We start from the raw sequence: 19,008 nt of genomic DNA, 5'->3' as shown, positions 1-19,008 counted from the left end.
GACCACCTAGTAACTCGAGGTGAGGTTTGGTAGTAGTGTAGGTGTTAGGGGCCACTTTTACATGCAGAGTGAGACGTATGAACAGAACAATACACTCTTGTGAAGATTTGATGTCCTTTAGAGTGAGGAAACTCACCCAAAGATGAGATTTGTACAATGTTCTTTCAACCTAGCTTGATGTTACCCAGGTAGAGAGTCCATCAAGCTAGGTTGAGAGAACACTGTACAAATCTCATCTTTGGGTGAGTTTCCTCACTCCAAAGGACATCCCGCCCCTAACCCCTCCCCCTTTTCCAAATTAGCATCGCACCATGCATTATGGTGCTTTTCACATGCGAAAAGTACATAACGTGAGTTGGAAAATAACCCTCTTAGGGCCACGTTTTAAGAAGTTTAGGTTTCTAACTTTTGGAGTTAGGTTCCTAAATTGGCTCTTTAAAATTTTACTGGACTGCGTTCCTAAATTTAGGAAATAGATTCATTAGGCTGATAGGCTCCTAAATTTAGAATCCTAAAAAGTGGTAGCTACAAGGATGAATTAGGGCAAAAGTTAGGAACAGAGCATTGATTTTCAGAACTAGGCACCTCATTTTGGAGTCTATGTCTAGGCAAATAAATAGCAGGCCTAAATGTCAGATCCTAACTTCTAGACCACTAAAATGTATATGAAGTTTCAGCTGAAAATGTAGGCACCTAAGATCAGCTGAAAATAGGCACCTAATTTAAAGGACCTCATTTACTAAGGGGCGGATTTTAAAAGGAGCGCAAATAGCCTACTTTTGTTTGCGCTCCAGGCGCAAACAAAAGTACGCTGGATTTTAGTAGATACGCGCGGAGCCGCGCGTATCTGCTAAAAACCTGGATCGGCGTGCGCAAGGCTATGGATTTTGTATAGCCGGCGCGCGCCGAGCCGCGCAGCCTACCCCCATTCCCTCCAAGGCCGCTCCGAAATCGGAGCGGCATCGGAGGGAACTTTCCTTTGCCCTCCCCTCACCTTCCCCTCCCTTCCCCTACCTAACCCACCCGCCCGGCCCTGTCTAAACCCCCCCCTTACCTTTGTCGGGGGATTTACGCCTCCCGGAGGGAGGCGTAAATCCCCGCGCGTCAGCGGGCCTCCTGCGCGCCGGGACGCGACCTGGGGGCGGGTCCGGAGGGCGCGGCCACGCCCCCGGGCCGCCCCGGGCCGTAGCCACGCCCCCGGACCCGCCCCCGGAACGCTCCCGACACGCCCCGAAAACGCTGCGCGGTTCGGGCCCGCCCCACGACACGCCCCCCGACACGCCCCCTCCGAAAACCCCGGGACTTACGCGAGTCCCGGGGCTCTGCGCGCGCCGGTAGGCCTATGTAAAATAGGCTTACTGGCGCGCAGGGCCCTGCTCGCGTAAATCCGCCCGGTTTTGGGCGGATTTACGCGAGCAGGGCTCTGAAAATCCGCCCCTAAGAGTTTTTCCCATAGACACAAAATGGAAGAAAAGCCTAAATGACTCTGGCCCATACGATCCTAATTTAGGCACGCAGCTTTTTTGGAATATCAGCCCTTAAGTTCTTAGCTGCAAATTCACATAGGTTTAGAAGCCTAAAACGTAGGTCCAAAATTCAGAGCTGTAATTCAGTTATTTAGGTTTAGGTTCATAAGTTAAGTGTTGTTATAAAATTACCCCCACAATGGGTTCATAAGTTAATTCTGAAAATCAATGCCAGACTCTTTTTTTCCCCACACCTACTCTGCTCCCATCACCGCATACATTTTATTCTTCTATATTTAGGCACCTAATGAAAATAGGAGGGTGATATTCAATGCTACTTAGCCAGTTAAGTTAGGATTAAGTGGCTATATATATTATATATATGGCCCTACTGAATGGATGCCACTTAGCTGGATAACTAGTTAATTGGCTGCATAGTTAGCTGGCTAAGTTGTGGGTGGAGTGAGGGCATTTGCCACACTTTGCCCTGCTCTAGCCACTGCCTTGAAGGCTGCATGATGCAGGAAGGCCAATCTATAAGAACTTCCTTCACAGATTACTCGGCGCCTTATCACTGAGGCACCTCGGCTCCTTGCATTGGTCAACTTTGTACTTGCTCTTGTTTCTGTGTGGCCTTTGTGGCCTTCTTGCCTTGCATTGTTTCCTTGTGTGCCTTAGAAGTGTTCTTGTCTTGCCTTGCCTTGTTCTCAGTGTTTCCTGTTTAGGTCTTCGTGTCTGGACTTGTCTTGTCCCTGTTTATTTGTTCATTATCCTAGTTCCTGTCTGGGCTTCCCAGTGGATTTTCTTGTCTATTGCCTGTCTTGTATTTACCTTGTCTTGCCATTGGCTCCTGTTTGCCTCTATCTGTGTTTGCCTTGCCATTTTCTTGTGTTCCTGTCTGCGCCTCCCTGTGGCTCTCCTATTTCCTTTGGCTCTTCCAGTGATCCGTCTTGCCTGAGGTCCAAGTCTTCTGGCGGCCTAGCCCATCTGTGTATCTTTGTCTTATCTGTGTTCCAGCTAACTCTGCTGTGTCTAGAAATGCTTCCCACCTGCCCCGGAACACCCTAACTTATGCAACTAAATTCCAGCTGCATAAGTCTTTATGCAGCTAGAATTTAGCCACATATGGCTTTGAATATAGCTAAGTAACCATTAAGATGGATAACTTTTGAATATCAACCTCAATGTGTTTTCCACAAGGACTTCAAGATCCTATTGCTGCTGAGTGGTGACACCTAAAGTGAAATTCAGAATTGTGTAAATATAATTAGGAGGGTTTTTTTCCATATGTGTATCACTTTACACTTGATCACATTAAATTTCTGTTTCCATTTAGATGCACAATTCCCGAGTCTCTTACGTTCCTTCTGCAATGTCTCATAATCTGCTCATATTTTAACAATTTTGAAGAATTTTGTGTAATCTGCAAAGTTGATCATCTTATTCATTTCTCTCTTATTTAGTACAGATCCCTGGGGCACTTCACTACTGACCTTTCTCTTACAGTTTTTCTTTCGGACTAGACAGTCCTAGTGGTATATATAGAGAGATTTTTCCGTATACTTTTAGCAGTGGACTTGGACGTATCAGTTTTGTTTGCTACAGTTCTATCACTATATTAGACTGCTGATCCCATGGAAAGAATGTGATGTGAGGGACAAGTAGCTGTTCACAGCCCCTTCACATGATTACAGAGGTTCAGCTCTTTTTGTCTGGTGAGGACCTGCAGCAGCCCTTCTCTTCTAAGCCATTGTGGGGGTAATTTTATAACAGTCTGTCTAAATTAGGCAGCAAATAAGCACATAAGTTACATCTATTTTCAAAGCAAACTTACCAGAATCATAGCCATGGGTGAGCTTTGGGGGTCTGCATCCTCTCACTTTTGGTCCAGACCCCCACCCCTAGCAGCAGGATCATATCCCATATGAGTCTGCTCCTTAACGGTGCAGGAGTTAGAGGGTCTGGATGTACTGATCACTGACAGTTGTTGATCTTCTGTTCCTTTAAGAAGGCTAACTTGAGGCCTTGGACTAGACATATAAAGGTTTGAGGCTATCAAAGTCTTTGTTTACTTTTGGCAGATAATTATTTATCCCCATCCTCTCTCAGCTCCATCAAAGTTCAGGAATGCCTGAGCTGTGTGGAAGCCTATTTATATAATTACTTTTCAGCAGTTTGATAGACTAACACTTGTATAAATTAGTTGTCTTAATGAGAGAGAGGGAATGAAAAACAGGAGAGACAGGACAGGGAGACAGTGAAGAGACAGTAGATAGTTGTAAGAAAATAAAAGAGTTCCACAGCCATTGTTGTGAAGATCCACATAGGCTGGAGTAAAGGATGTGAGTGATGTACTAACGTCTTTACTCTGTTATTGACCAATAGGTTGAGAGCTATGCTAAAGTCATAGTGCCGCTACAGCAAATCATTAGCCCCTTCCATTGTGAAATTTTATCACCTCTGACCAAACAATGGGCCTTCTCTCTGGGTATAGCAGCTAATGCTGTCATCACATAACTCTTTAGTCAGAAGCATGCTTGAAAAGCACATAAAGTTTTTGGTCTTGTTCATTTCTAATGAGGATAACACTGCAGCTGCAGGTACCAGGCCCAGAGAGTAGATAGTATACATGTAACTCTTGTCTGGTCTTAGGTGGAGTAACACAAATAAGCCCATAAGAGATATTACTGGGGCCCTTAGATTTGTTCTCACTCCACATAAAAGGCAGGAATTACAGTCACTTTTTTAGATATGACAGTTTAAATTATATGTAATAAACTTGCAGCCTGCTAGAAATTGTATCATCTCAGAGAGTAGCCTCTATTTAAAGCTCATACAGCCTGAAGTGTGACAACTGAGGAGTCACAGAGGATAGAAAGTCTCCACTGCTTAAGAGAAGAACGTTATGAGGCCTGCTGTGGCTTGGGACCAGGCTGAATTCCACAGACTACCTACAATCCCAGCATTGTCTTGGTTGTTGATCGGTAGAGAGCTATGAGCTAGGTCTGATCTCTGTGTTTTTTATGTCCCTTATTGGCAAATATTATTTATAAGGTCATGGAAGCTAGTGTTTAAATAATATATGCCAATAAGAGACATAAACACACAGACCTAACTCATAGCTCTCTACCGATCAACAACCCAAGACAGTGCTGGGGTTGTAGGAAGTCTGCCTGATCCCCAGCCACAACAGGCTTTCTGCACTTAGGCAGTGAAAACTCTCTATTCTCAACACGTCCATGACTCCTCAGTTGTCACACATCAGGCTGTATGAGCTTTACATAGAGGCTACTTTCTGAGAATACACAGTGTTCAAGCAAGCTGCAAGTTCACTGAGGTCCAAAATCAGGAGCCTGGGTAGTGGACAAATGAAGCAGCTAGAGTTGGCAGCAGAACTGGTCCCCTATATTCAGCAAGAAAAAAGTATCACCTAATCTATTCACCCAAAATATCTGTGGCTACATAAGGCCAGGTAACTGTAGGCTTAAATGGCCAGTGTGCAAATATGGCAGAATAAGCCTAAAGTGATATGACCTTGTGTGGCTGATTCAGTATCTACTTAGCAGGATATCTTCTACAGATATGTGGGTAAGTCTCTGCCTAGAAAAACATAACATTGAATAGGAGTCCAAGCAGGGCTCCTGCCACTTCCCTTCCCCAGGTATCATCAACCAGCTGGCCCAAATCTCTCCCCAACCCCTTATCCTGTGAACATGAAAGTAGATGGAACCTAGCAGAACTTGCCCTCCCCTTTCCCTCCATCCCAAAAATAAGTAGACTTCATCTAATGCCCCCCCCCCCCCCCCCGAAACACCCATTCCTCCTTGGCAGCTGATGCTCTCTCAACCACCATCACCCTCCCAATATCATTACAAATAGGCCAACTACTAGGAGTGTGTCAGGTGCCAGGGGTGGGGAAGGAATAAACTGCAGGCAGATAATGACTTATGTGGCTAGAATGTACTTAGATAAATGGTTGCATATGGCAAATTAGGCATTTAGAGTACTAATTTTACAGTTGGCCTTCTAAATGGCTTTTGATGATGGACCTCGGGATATAAAATGTAGTAGTATAGAGAAGGTGACTTAAAGTATACCCACATAGCATGTACACAGCTGTCTCTGATGCAGGCAAGACTCACATGCTTTCAATGTGTTCCACAGCAGCAGGACACCACACACAATAGTAGTGATGAGTTCAGTTCAGCTACATTGCAACACACTGAAAGCTGTATTTTCAGGTGTGCTACTTCCACACTGTATGGCATTGCACAAGAGAAGCTATTTGGCCTTGGATGAATGATACTGGGAACAAGAAGTGGTTTACAATGGCAACACAGCTGTAAGACCGCTGCTAACCTCTCAGACCAATACATTTCCCACTCAGCTGCCACTTTGCCTCATAGGTATGTAGGTCTCTGCCTGTGTGGCACAGTGGCCAAACTACATTGTGGAAGTTGTCAAGATATGGTTACATAGTACCAACTACAGGCAGATATCAACTCATCCGGCAAAGTGGCACTAGATAACAAATCTTATGCTGTTAATAAGAACATAAGAACATAAGAAAATGCCATACTGGGTCAGACCAAGGGTCCATCAAGCCCAGCATCCTGTTTCCAACAGTGGCCAATCCAGGCCATAAGAACCTGGCAAGTACCCAAAAACTAAGTCTATTCCATGTAACCATTGCTAATGGCAGTGGCTATTCTCTAAGTGAACTTAATAGCAGGTAATGGACTTCTCCTCCAAGAACTTATCCAATCCTTTTTTAAACACAGCTATACTAACTGCACGAACCACATTCTCTGGCAACAAATTCCAGAGTTTAATTGTGCGTTGAGTAAAAAAGAACTTTCTCCGATTAGTTTTAAATGTGCCCCATGCTAACTTCATGGAGTGTCCCCTAGTCCTTCTACTATCCGAAAGAGTAAATAACCGATTCACATCTACCCGTTCTAGACCTCTCATGATTTTAAACACCTCTATCATATCCCCCCTCAGTCGTCTCTTCTCCAAGCTGAAAAGTCCTAACCTCTTTAGTCTTTCCTCATAGGGGAGTTGTTCCATTCCCCTTATCATTTTGGTAGCCCTTCTCTGTACCTTCTCTATCGCAATTATATCTTTTTTGAGATGCGGCGACCAGAATTGTACACAGTATTCAAGGTGCGGTCTCACCATGGAGCGATACAGAGGCATTATGACATTTTCCGTTTTATTCATCATTCCTTTTCTAATAATTCCCAACATTCTGTTTGCTTTTTTGACTGCCGCAGCACACTGAACCGACGATTTCAATGTGTTATCCACTATGACACCTAGATCTCTTTCTTGGGTTGTAGCACCTAATATGGAACCCAACATCGTGTAATTATAGCATGGGTTATTTTTCCCTATATGCATCACCTTGCACTTATCCACATTAATGTTCTTAACCCCATCACAACTGTTATGAATTGGTATGGAAGTGAACCCTGGGCCAAGATGAGAGATGTCTGTGCACTACAACCAAGCCTCCGTTGGTAGGCTTGGTTGTAGTGCACAGAACACACCTGGAGAGAGAAGCTTTATTATGGAGGAAGTAAAGTTAAGCCTGCAGCATGGGAAGAGGTAAAGACACTGTCTTAAGCAATAGGGATGTTCCCAAGTAATACTGCTGAAGGTGTAGAGCTGGTAGAAGTCTGCAGAGTGGGGTAAGCCAGGAAGTTCCCCAGATGGTAGGATACCTCAGGGTACAGATCCAGTAGTGGCCTGCAGTGTGGGGTATGCCGAGGAGTCTGTGCAGGTGGAAAGCTGAGGTGTGGGCAGTCCGAGGAATCAGAGAACGCAGCAATAGCCTTAAGCTCAAGATGTCTGGAGAGACTTTCTGTGGAGAAGCGGTAGTGGCCCATGGCATGGGGTACACCGTTGGAGTAGTCAGCAAATAGAGAATTGCAGAGAGAGAAGTACTCATGAATGGAAGTCTCGGGGTAGTTCCGAGGAAATGGGTTGGCAGAGAAGAGAGAGGCCCTCTGAGGAGCGGATAGCCAGTAGCAAGAAGAGCCCCAAGGAGCGGGTACTCTGAGCACCAACGACGCAGGAAGGGCAGGAACAGGAAGTCCATGTATCAAGCAGAATTCAGCAACGAGGAAACTCCATGCTAACTCGTCTTAGCACAAGAGTTGTAGGCTTAAGTACGGTGGTGCCCTGACGTCATCGGGAGGGGACGCCCCCGAGGTTCCCGCCATGACGTGTACTTAACAGGCCCTTGTGCGCTTGCCTAAGTAATCCCTGATACAAGATGGAGGTCGGCATCACCCACGCTGTCTGGGGACATCGGGGAGATTGGCGTTGGCTGGTGGCTGCTGCTACTTGTCTGAGAAATGCTGGTGCAGGAAGAAAAGAGGTGAGAATGAGAGGTCACAGCCATCTGTGACCGATGGGCACAACAACAACTGAATGAATAAACAGTGTCAGACCAAGGTGGAATGTAAGGTTACAATGCGTGAGACCATTTTCTCCCTGCTACACATCTCCATACCTGTAGCATCCATCCTAAAGAGTGGAAGCACAGGATTGCTTGTGGCTAAAGACAGTGTGGACAAATTGGATGCACACACAATGCATGCAATGGTATATGCATTGGTGTGGTTGGGAAAAAACTACAAGCCCTACCAAGTCCCTAATTTGCTATTCCTGGCCTGTTTGTCATTAACCATCAATGATGTCTGTGCCAAGTTTGTCCCTACCTGCTAATGAGCTTGTCATAGTGATTACTACTCACACAACATTGTCTACACCAGGCAGCCTGGCAGACATCTGTTGGAAGCATATATGCTCATTGAATCTTCTTCATTATAGACATAGGCATCTTCCAGGCCTCAGGTGCCCAAAATGGCATTTCTTTCTACAAAACAACATCAAAAGTGCAGAAGACATCATGCCTACCATGATACATGATACATCTGGGAACAGTTTGACGACACAATTTGCACAGTGGCAGGCTTCAGAAAGAGGCTTGTTGTTGGCTCATGAGATCATCAGCTGACAACAACTTCTCTTGCCTTAATGCTATACACAGAGTTGATGATTGAGTCTGCCTTGGTCTCCATATCCACAAAGTGTATAATGGACAACCATCACAGGAGACACATCTTATAGGACAGCAACTTTGTTATTTTGTCCACAAGTCATGGCAGCCATGCAGACAAGCAAGGGCCTCAAACCTGAAAACACCTGAAAGGTGGTGCCTCTGACTTGAAAATGACTATTCTGAGAGCATGTATCCCTTGGAGTCCACAGCCTAATTGCTTTAAGGGTGGGCACATATAGGATAAGGACTGTAATTGCTACTACCAATCAGAGCAAACAAACTACAAATTTTCTATGTACCTACACAAAGCAGGACAATATGACTAGTCCTGAGCTGGAAAGGCAAAGGGCCTTGCTGCACCTTGACATGTCAGGATAGGTAAATAGCTTCTAACACACCTTTGCTTTGGGTTCAAAGAGGTGAACCTTTAGTTCTGACATGTGTGTGCTGTTAGTATCATCATTGAATAAACTAGGACCTATACCTTTCAGAAGTGATTTTCTACACCATGTGAAGGAATGATCCAACCTTCAGATAGTCAGATCAGCATCCTTCAATAGCCTCCCTGTGCAGCTAACATAACCAACATGACAGACCAAGGGCTATGGCCTTCACTGTATGTGAGAGTTGACTGTTTGCTTATATAGGTATAGCAGGGCCCAGCTGTGCATGGTCATGTGCAACCCCTATGAGATATTCTAGCTTTCAATTACCTGTCAGAAGTTTGGGATAGCCACAATATTGGATATATGTTTCTCAAAACGTTCTAAATGAAAACTTATGTGAGTATTCCTTTGACAACACTGCCTCAGAAACTGATAAGGCACTGCTGACACCTGTGTGTTTGCTGGCCCATGTGAGCCTATGCATCTGATGTACATGTGGATGCATTCAGATGCACATGGATGTCACCTAGAGAATCTGGAAGTAACATATAGAGTGTATGACTGATGATTGTAGCTGTCAACTTGTAGCTTCAGGCTGTGCCTTTAAGCAGTGGAGAAACTCCATGTCATAGGTCCTGCTGGACTTCGATCATACATATGCAACTATCTTGCCAACATATGAGGGGTAGGACATGGTCAAAGGCATAGCCAATAGAGATGTGCATCACCTGAACTGTTTGGTTCAGGCTTCGTTTTCGGCCCACCGCAGGAAATTTCGTTTTTCTCGCTGCTCGGGCTTTTGTTTTTCATGGGACCCGAAATTTCGGGTTACTGCGCACTAACTCCCATTAGTGTGTGCACCATTAGCCATTGGCTGACAGAGCATTAACAGGGCACACTTGACCTGGGAGTCCCTGCACTGTTTAGAAAGAAAGTGACATTTCAACAGCTCCAAGAGAGAGAGGATTTGAACTGCCACTTGTTTTAAGCTATCAAGCTGAAAGTCTGTAGTGCTCGGTCATACACTGACCTTAGTGGAATGTGCTTTATATAGATACATAACATTAGCAGGTCTTCTCAGCATGGAAAAAGAAATGTGGGCCCTGGCACGAAGTCTTGTTGACCTAACTGAGCAAGCTGATATAGTCACATCACTGAAAGCCCCCATGTCACTGCCATTTGCTGTAAACACATAGCTGGAGAGGGATGATAGAAAAAAGCATCGCTATTACCTAAGCCAAGCTGCACTGCAAAGACTGCCTTCAAATTGCTCAAACAAGCCAGATTGCTATTGTGCATAGCTCCCAGCTACCTGGCGATCACATCAAGGATGTGCTGTCAAGTATCACATACCACTTATTTATTGATGGAATGGAAGATCTTTCTGTTCCGGTAGATCTCCTCTCTGCCACCAGGTGGGATGATAGCTATGAGTGCAGTCAATATTCCCAGAACATTTGGAAAGTTTGCAATGGCATAAAAACCTCTCTTCAAGTCCAGCAAGTCCTGACTTTCATGAGGTAATCCTATGTCATGATTAATGCAGCTATATACAGCTGTTATGACCTTGCCCAGATGGGGGAAAAAGATGTTTGGGACATTCCCCCAATGACCCCAACTGTTATTTGGAATGAACCACAATAGTTTGGTGAGGCCTTCTACAGTGCAGGACCTTTCTGTGACTGTATCCAGCTCCCTTCTGTTTTTTTATATAATTTCATAATACCCTGAGAGTTGAGGTGATACTTTATAACCACATGGTCCTCTGGCAACCCCAGCAATGTTGTGTGGGGTTGAAGGATGCACTCCTTGTACTGCCTGCATGCCCTCCTGCGTGACAAGCCCTGGCATGGTCCAGGGCATTCCAACAGCAGGGTTTGCAGCTCTGGCTCTGGTGCGGGTACTTTCCTAGGAGGAGTTTGTATTGTGTGTCCCATCCGCGGCAGGTCCTCAACCGGGCTTACTCACCTCCGGCGCCCAGCTCCCGGTCCTGGCCAGTCCTCCTTCACAGCTGTGGGCAGCCGCCTACACTCCCGAGCCTCTATTGCCTCCTTGGCCATTCCTGGCTCCACCATGGACTTTCCTAGCTCCCGGCGGGTCTCCCCACATGTCCCACAGGGAGACGCTGCCGTGCAGCGTCCTACTGCCCTCTAGACATGCGCCCCTTTCCGTCTTTTTAAAGGGGCCGCAGCAGGAAACCAACCGGCGGCCCTGGATGATGATGTCATCGGGCCCTGCTACTTAAGGCAGAGCCCACCACTATTTTCTCACCTTGGCAACAGGTCTCCATGCATGTCGTGTGCTCGTTGCTTGTTCCTGACTTCATTCCTGGCTCCTGTTCCTGACTTGTTCCTTGTCCCTTCCTAGCCTTGCTTGGACAAATCTCTGGCTTGACCCTTGCTACGCATGGACCACACCTAGGACTGACCTCCGGCTTTGACCCTTGCTACGTTTGGACCACACTCAGGACTGACCTCTGGCTTTGACCCTTGCTACATCTGTACCATGCTCAGGACTGATCTCTGGCTTTGAACTTTACTACGTTTTGGACTATGCTTTGGACTGACCCCTGGCTTTGACCCTCGCACTGTTGAACTCCATTTCTCACCTGCCTGCCCTGATGCCAGCCTGTTCTTCATTATGCCTTTTGGTATCTTCCTGGACTTGGCCCTCTCAGGCTCCAGCTTACTACTACCCGGGTGTCACCCATTCTTGTTCCTGGCCCTCCTTGCTGCTCAGGTCTCTGGATCCCTGCCTCGTCCGGACCTGCTTCAGTCTTACTGATACCTCTGCTGGTCCCAGGTTACCTACCACTTCTTCAACTGGGAGTCGTCACGGAGGCCTGCCTAAGACCAGCCGGTCCCAACACCCAAGGGCTCAACCTGCGGGGAACGTGGCTGGTATTGGTGAAGCTCCCGTCAGCCTCCGTCTTCCAGCCAGCTCCGCCTCCCTACGGTGGGGACCCATAGGACTTGACCTGTGGGTAGCATCAACCCCACCTCGGGCTAAGGGTTCACCTCCAACGCAACAGGCTCCCCTGCCTGTTGTAGTCATTGCTCTTGTTGTTGTTGAGCAGCCTGAAGCAGCCAGTATCCCACTACTAGTACACTTCCCCCTAACATTGTAACTTTAGGAAGACAGGGCAGTTAACAAATGATGTTTTTATTGGCCCACCAGGGCTCTAAGAGTGTGCTGAGAGAAGGCCTCTTTTTATTGCATACAATATTATCCATGACCCACACTAATGTCCATTCTTGTGTACTAAAAATGTTTTTTTCCACCCTAATGCAAATCAAAAATGTGTTGTTATATCCCACATTAAACTCAGTGTTGTTATGCAATACTTTTCCACAAAATATGGTTGAAGTACCTCATTTGCAAAATGTTCCTTGTTTTGCATACTCATTATCTTATTTAAATATGTGCAACGCAATAAATATCGCACATCTATCGTGCATTAGACACCGTTTATTGTGTGATGAGGCCCTAACATGGCTTGATGAATGAACCTATTAGATGATTAAATTCAAATACTGCTACTTATCTAGCTAACAGGCCAATACAGTAAAGCGCGGCCGCAGTTACCCCGTTTCTAACCCGCTGTGTACTCACAATTTGGCCGCGTAAGTCTAACCCATGATTCACTATCTGATTTTACTGATCCTTACCGCTTCTTTTACTCGACACGTATCCCTTTCCGCCCGCAGCATGTATATGTATGTAAACAATCCGATTAGCTATTCCCTCCCATACAGTAACGTGCACCCCGACTATCTCCTTTTTAACCTGCTATATTGCCGCGTCGTTTACCTGCTAATTTACCGCCTACCCTGACCCTGGCGTTAGTGTCACACTAACACCTGGGTCAGGGTAGGCAGTAAATTACGAAATTTCACACGAAATTTCACATGAAAATTCACAGTCCCAAACCAAACCAACCCAATCCAAGCGTCAGGCAAGCCCCAGCAGAGAGAGACGAAATTTCACAGTCCCAGGCAAACTTTCCCCCAGCCCCCGCTCACCTACCGGCAGCAGCCACGCAAGCCCCCAGCAGCAGCAGTAGAAGGGCGGCGAGAGAGAGAGCGGCTTCAGCGGATTGGGTGCTCCCCATGTGAGGTGGCTTCCAGCAGCCCCGCCGGCGAAGGTGAATACGCGCACGCCGTGACCTCCAACGTCCAGCCGGGCGCTCAGGTCACGGCGTGTGCGCATGCACCTACGCTGCCTTGAGAGCCCATATTGGACATACAGGCGTGCACGTATTCACCTTCGCCGGCGGGGCTGCTAGAAGCCGCCTCGCATGGGGAGCGCCCGATCCGCCCCGGGTTGCTGAAGCCGCTCTCTCTCGACGCCCTTCTACTGCTGCTGCTGGGGGCTTGCATGGCCATGGCCAGGGCAGGTGAACAGGGGCTGGGGGAAAGTTTGCCCGGGACTGTGAAATCTCATCTCTCTCTGCTGGGGCTTGGATTGGGTTGGTTTGGTTTGGTTTGGGACTGTGAAATTTCGTCTCTCTCTGCTGGGGCTTGGATTGGGTTGGTTTGGTTTGGGACTGTGAAATTTCGTCTCTCTCTGCTGGGGCTTGGATTGGTTTGGTTTGGGACTGTGAAATTCCGCCTCTCTCTGCTGGGGCTTGCCTGACACTTGGATTGGGTTGGTTTGGTTAGGGACTGTGAAATTTCGTCTCTCTCTGCTGGGGCTTGCCTGACGATTGGTTTGGTTTGGGACTGTGAAATTTCATCTCTCTTGCCTGTCCAAAGGAGGGTGCTTTGTTGCGCTCCCTGCCTCCGATCGCCGGCTGCTAGGGCTTGCTGGCGCCGGGCGCTCAAGGCAGCGGGGTCTGTAGGAGAACCATCCACTTCCAGGTACCTGTCATTTCAAACGTCATTTGAAATGACATTTGAAATTACAGGTTCCAGCGCACCCAGGATACTGTATAGGCGCTATATAGTGCCTATACAGTAAAACTGTTATGAAAGTGGACCCTTGTCTTGAGGTAATTGGCTACCGTCAAAGGGCGAGGCCTCTTGGACTGTAGAGACTTGCTAGAAGACTTCACCCTGGAAGCACGCGACCCCCCCAGGAGGAGCCCGTAGGGGTCCGGCTGCTGGGACTTAGGCGACTCCTCTGAAGACTGTAAAAGGTCTGGATGCAGGCGCCTCCTGCAGGTTGTGGGTTCCAGACGGCTGGCGCCTCCAGCGGGTCGAGACAGTCTGAGGATGGAATTGAGGAAGAGTCCAAAGCCAGTCCGGGAATCAATATACCAGCGGGATCCGAGTCCAGTCCAGGGTCAAAGCAGGAGAAGGGTCCAAAGCCGTACCGGGGTCAAGCCAGAGAAGGGTCCAGAGCCGTACCAGGGTCAAGCCAGAGAAGGGTCCAAAGCCGTACCAGGATCAAGCCAGGAGAAGACACGTCCACCAGTCCAGAAGTCAGCAGCCAAGAATGAATCCACGGAGCAGGGGAGAAGAGCGGGACGAAGAACCAAGAACCAGGAGCCAGGAACACACTCAGGCAGGAACCTCAATACCAAGGCAAGGACTGAATGCTCAGCCCTTGCCTTAAGTACAGGAAACCGGGGGAGGAGCTTCATGGGGAGCCATGACACTTCCTGTCATGGCTCCTTTAAGAATTCTCTTCAGCCGCACGCACGGCCCTAAGGGGCAGAGGAGGAGGAGCCGGATCATCGGAGCACGCTGCCAATAAGGCGATGGCAGCGGCCAAGAGAGGGAAAAGAAGAAGCGCTGCCTGCCTCCGCAGGCACCCTCAACCATACCCGGCGATCCGGGTGAGTTCGTTTAGCTGCGTCGTCGGCCTTGCCTCAGTCGCGGCCGACAGCGGCAGGCGGCCATGACACCCGATCCCGGTTGCGGCCTGCCGCGGCCGACGCCGCTAACAAAAATGGATTACGCTTCATGGACGCTTCTTGGACGCGGCTTGCATTTGCATGCCATTTAAATACTGTATCGAGCGGTATGTGATCCGGACTGTGCGTGCGGCAAACGCGGGTGCGCCCGGCACTAACGCACCTTACTGTCGGCTCAATACTCTAAGACCGCGGTAGAAAGAGTGCGGCATTGCCAGGCGCACCCTTCCTCCCCGCACGCACAGTTCTCTTCACTTAGCGCTCGATACTCTCTTCTAATTGCATGCAAATGCATGCCGCGGCTGCGAAGCCTTAGGCAAGCGTTAGGCCCGCGCAACCCATTTTACTGTATAGAGCGCCTATACAGTATCCTGGGTTCGCGGGCCTAACGCTTCAAGGTCGCGCTGGTATCTGTTATTTCAAATGTCATTTGAAATGACAGGTACCAGGAAGTGGACAGTTATGTTCCCCGATGCTCAGCAAACTTTCCCCCAGCCCCCGCTTACCTGCCCTGGCCCTGTCCGGTCTCCGGTCCAGCCCGTCTGGTCTCCGGTGCAGCCCCAGTCCGGTCCCCTCCTCCCAAAGCAAAAAAAACAAAAAAACGAAAAATTAGCAAGGCTCGGGCCTGCTACGGTAGTCCCTTCTCCCTTCTCCTCTCCTCCCGATTTCAGCGCTCAAGGCGGCCGGGTGGGCGTGCATTCATCCAGGTAGAGGGAGCCGGCGGCGAAAGTGGCCACCGGTTCCCTCTGCCTGGATGAATGCACGGCCCCCGCCGGCAGTGAATGAACGCCCGTGCCCGTGCATTCATTTCAGCGCTCAAGGCAGTCACATGCCGTGACGTCACGACGTCACGGCATGTGACTGCCTTGAGCGCTGAAATGAATGCACGGGCATTCATTCACTGCCGGCGGGGGCCGTGCATTCATCCAGGCAGAGGGAGCCGGAGGCCGTTTTCGCCGCCGGCTCCCTCTGCCTGGATGAATGCACGCCCACCCGGCCGCCTTGAGCGCCAAAATCGGGAGGAGAGGAGAAGGGAGAAGGGACTACCGTAGCAGGCCTGAGCCTTGCTACTTTTTCGGTTTGTTTTTTTTTTGCTTCGGGAGGAGGGGACAGGACTGGGGCTACACCGGAGACCGGACGGAGCCTTGAGCACCGAAATCGGGAGGAGAGGAGAAGGGACTATCGTAGCAGGCCCGAGCCTTGCTACTTTTTCGGTTTTTGTTTTTTTTTTTGCTTCGGGAGGACTGGGGCTGCACCGGAGACCGGACGGGGCCAGGGCAGGTAAGCAATGTTTTTACACTTTTTTTACACCATTTTTTACACTTTATTCCTGTTTTAATTTTCGAACACCACACTAACACCACGTAGAGGGTGACGGTAAACTAACACGTTAAGGCCACGGCAAAATAGCGGGTTACAAAGGAGATAATCTGAGCGCGCGTCACAGTATCGTAGGGGAATAGCTAATTCCTTCATTATACAGCTAATTCGTTCATTTACATATCATATACATGCTGCGTGCGGAAAGGGTTATGCGTCTGTTTTAAGAAGCGCTAAGGACGCGTGAAACTGGAGACTGTATCGCTGGATCGCCTTACGCGTCCGAATTGTGCGCTCCCACAATTACAGTTACGGACAGGAAATCTTCAACCGAACGTTACAGTATCGAGCTGTGTATCGGCCCGTAAGTTAGATGGATAAGTAGCCCTTCCCCTATTCATCCTCACCTGCCCACCACTTATCCGACTAACTACATAGATGGAGAAGTAGTTATTTGGTTAAGTGTTAGCCTCTGAACAGAGTGGATATTTAGTTGTTGCCTCTTAGCCAGGTAAGTATCTGGCTAAGTAAGTATCTGACTAAGTAGCACTGACTATTGTCCTCTCAGTGTTTAACCTAGGGCCCATTGTTTTACAGGACCAATACACCATCTAGTGGACAAATAAAAAAATAAAGCAGCAAAAATAATTTTCTAAAGTGCAATACATACTTCTCAGTTGGAGTTCAGAATAGCATCTGCAGCATGGATAACAGTGAGAAGAAGCAATTTTTCATTGTATCAGCAGATGGCAGCAAGAATACTAATCCTGGATCTGGACAGAGAGTTGTTTCTCTATTTAAACTAGTCTGTGACCAGTGACTGTCTATGCTGATTGGCTGTTAAAGAGAGCCAATCAGCATGTATCAAAGTCTTGCACACTGAGAAAAGATGGCTGGACAATCATTGAAGTAGTCCTTCAAGCATTATCAGATTTCTTCATATAATTCTATTACACAGTGGGGGAGTTTAAAATTTGTTGATTATACGGATGAGCTGTCAGTTATGCAGCAACAACCTAATTATGCAATTTCTCCCATAGCCATGGAATTGAGGGATCCTGGGAACTATGGTTATAACACATTGTTAATAGTTTCTCTAAGCTTTTTGCCTTTTCAAAATTAATTTTTTTCAATCTATCACTTTTCTCAGTGATTATTGCTACAGTTTATGTCTATTTCTTAATGTATATGTTGTTTTTTTGTACAAAAGCCCTTAATTCTATTTTCAATAGCATTGTTTTAGGATACAACTATTAATATAAGTAATCCTAAAAAAGGACATAATGCATTTAACTCACTAGGAAATCAAGAAATGGTACAATTGAGATTGAATGTTCTTTTTGGTAGGCACATTGAACTCTGATTTAGAAAGTAGAGCAATACTAAAATCTATAAATTCACATCCAAAATAGATGTAACTGTAAGAAGATACTACTTACTGTTGCTGGTACACCTCGGGTATCTAAATTGACGGTTATAACACTTTATTCTCAGGTTCACGTTTGAATCTGGATTGAATCCTGATTTACATTGAAATTGAATATATTTATCATGTTGAACTTCTGTATTTTCTTTTCCCAGTTCCAGGTTGTTTTTTACAAGTTCAACGAGTGATAATACGCATGAATCTGTAAAATGTAAGTATGCACAGCTGTTGAATGTGGATTTGATAATATGTAAAGTTACTGAGTATATAATGATTTCTCAAGTCAACCATTGAGTTCAATATGATATTTTGATGACACATCCATTATAATCAGTAGATACTGTGCTTTTCCCAGCCTTACATAGAGCATCATTTCATGACGCTAATCTTGCCATAACTTCCTATGTTCTGTTTAAGACAGTTAGTGATCTAGGTATTTAACCCCGGAGTTAGGAAGTTAGATCAAAGGCTTTGAAAATATTGCTACTGAAAGGTAAAATAGTTTCTTGACAACTATACTTTGCTGAGATTCTTGATAGTCATCAGGAAAAGAATAGGATGGGTGAAGGATATAAGCTGGCTAATGTTAATTTTAAGACTTAACCATCTAAGGGTGTCATTTTCTAAACCTATCGCACACGAAAAGGGACTTTTCACGTGCGATAGCTTGCCGGGGGCGAAGTCGGGGCAGAGCCAGGGTGGGGAGGAGAGGAGTCGGGGCGGTGAGGAGGCAGATGTGGCGTTATCTTCGCTGGCAGCGATAAGGTAAGTTATGTTATAGTCGCCAGTAGAGCGCCCAATAGCACCACCTTTCACGGTGGCGCTATTGGGTGCGAAAGCCAGCAGCAATAACACCGCGGTGGTGCGATCGCTGCTGGCTTTCTCAGGCTCACCCCCCCTTCTCCCCCCCCCCCCCCCCCCATTACGCCGGGATTCACTATTCTCTGCGAGAATGGAAAATCCAGGCCTAAGTTAGCTGATTATTCTTGTGTACTGGGAGAATAAGCTGTGGTGAGTCAAACATCCATCCCTATCTTCTGAGATAGGGTCCTAAGGGGACCACCCTTCCCAATCCTGGGACCTTCTCTAATGAATATGAAATGATGGGAAAACAACAATAGAGTCACACAGTTTGTTATAAAAGCTTGTCACATTACTCACCTCGTGTAGCTGGTCAGATAATTCTAAACAGAACTAACCCCAATCTAGGACTTATAACATCTGAAGTTCAGCTGTTCTAGAGGTTATTACCAATTTAGTTCTCAGCAGGGTATGTGTCGATGCTCTCAGAATCCTCTCCATAATATCTTCTGCTTTCAGCCCCTCCTTTTGCTTGTTGCAATCTTTCTGGTTTGAGCTTCTGTTGTCCTAGCTTTGTATATGGTCATAATGGGCAGAGCTTAGCCTGTCATTGTGAAAATTTGACTCATAAGTGGCTAGTGTTTGGTTGCTTGAGGTCTCTAATTGGTTAGCAAGTTTAT

At 47.1% G+C, this 19,008-nt stretch overlaps 1 protein-coding gene across 2 annotated transcripts in view; it reads right to left on the bottom strand.

The window, feature by feature from the left end:
- CFH (complement factor H) overlaps positions 1–19,008 on the bottom strand; it is a 633,102-nt gene that overhangs the window by 35,779 nt on the left and 578,315 nt on the right. For both annotated transcript variants that reach the window (XM_029617534.1, XM_029617535.1), the window contains one exon: positions 17,541–17,729. In XM_029617534.1, coding sequence (XP_029473394.1) covers positions 17,541–17,729 — 189 coding nt within the window. The remainder of the gene's footprint in view (positions 1–17,540; positions 17,730–19,008) is intronic.

Source organism: Rhinatrema bivittatum, chromosome 10 (genome assembly GCF_901001135.1).
Source record: "Rhinatrema bivittatum chromosome 10, aRhiBiv1.1, whole genome shotgun sequence".
In the NCBI taxonomy this organism is placed as follows: Eukaryota; Metazoa; Chordata; class Amphibia; order Gymnophiona; family Rhinatrematidae; genus Rhinatrema; species Rhinatrema bivittatum.
Note: the sequence above shows the minus strand (reverse complement) of the source record. Positions and strands in the feature narration are given on the sequence as shown.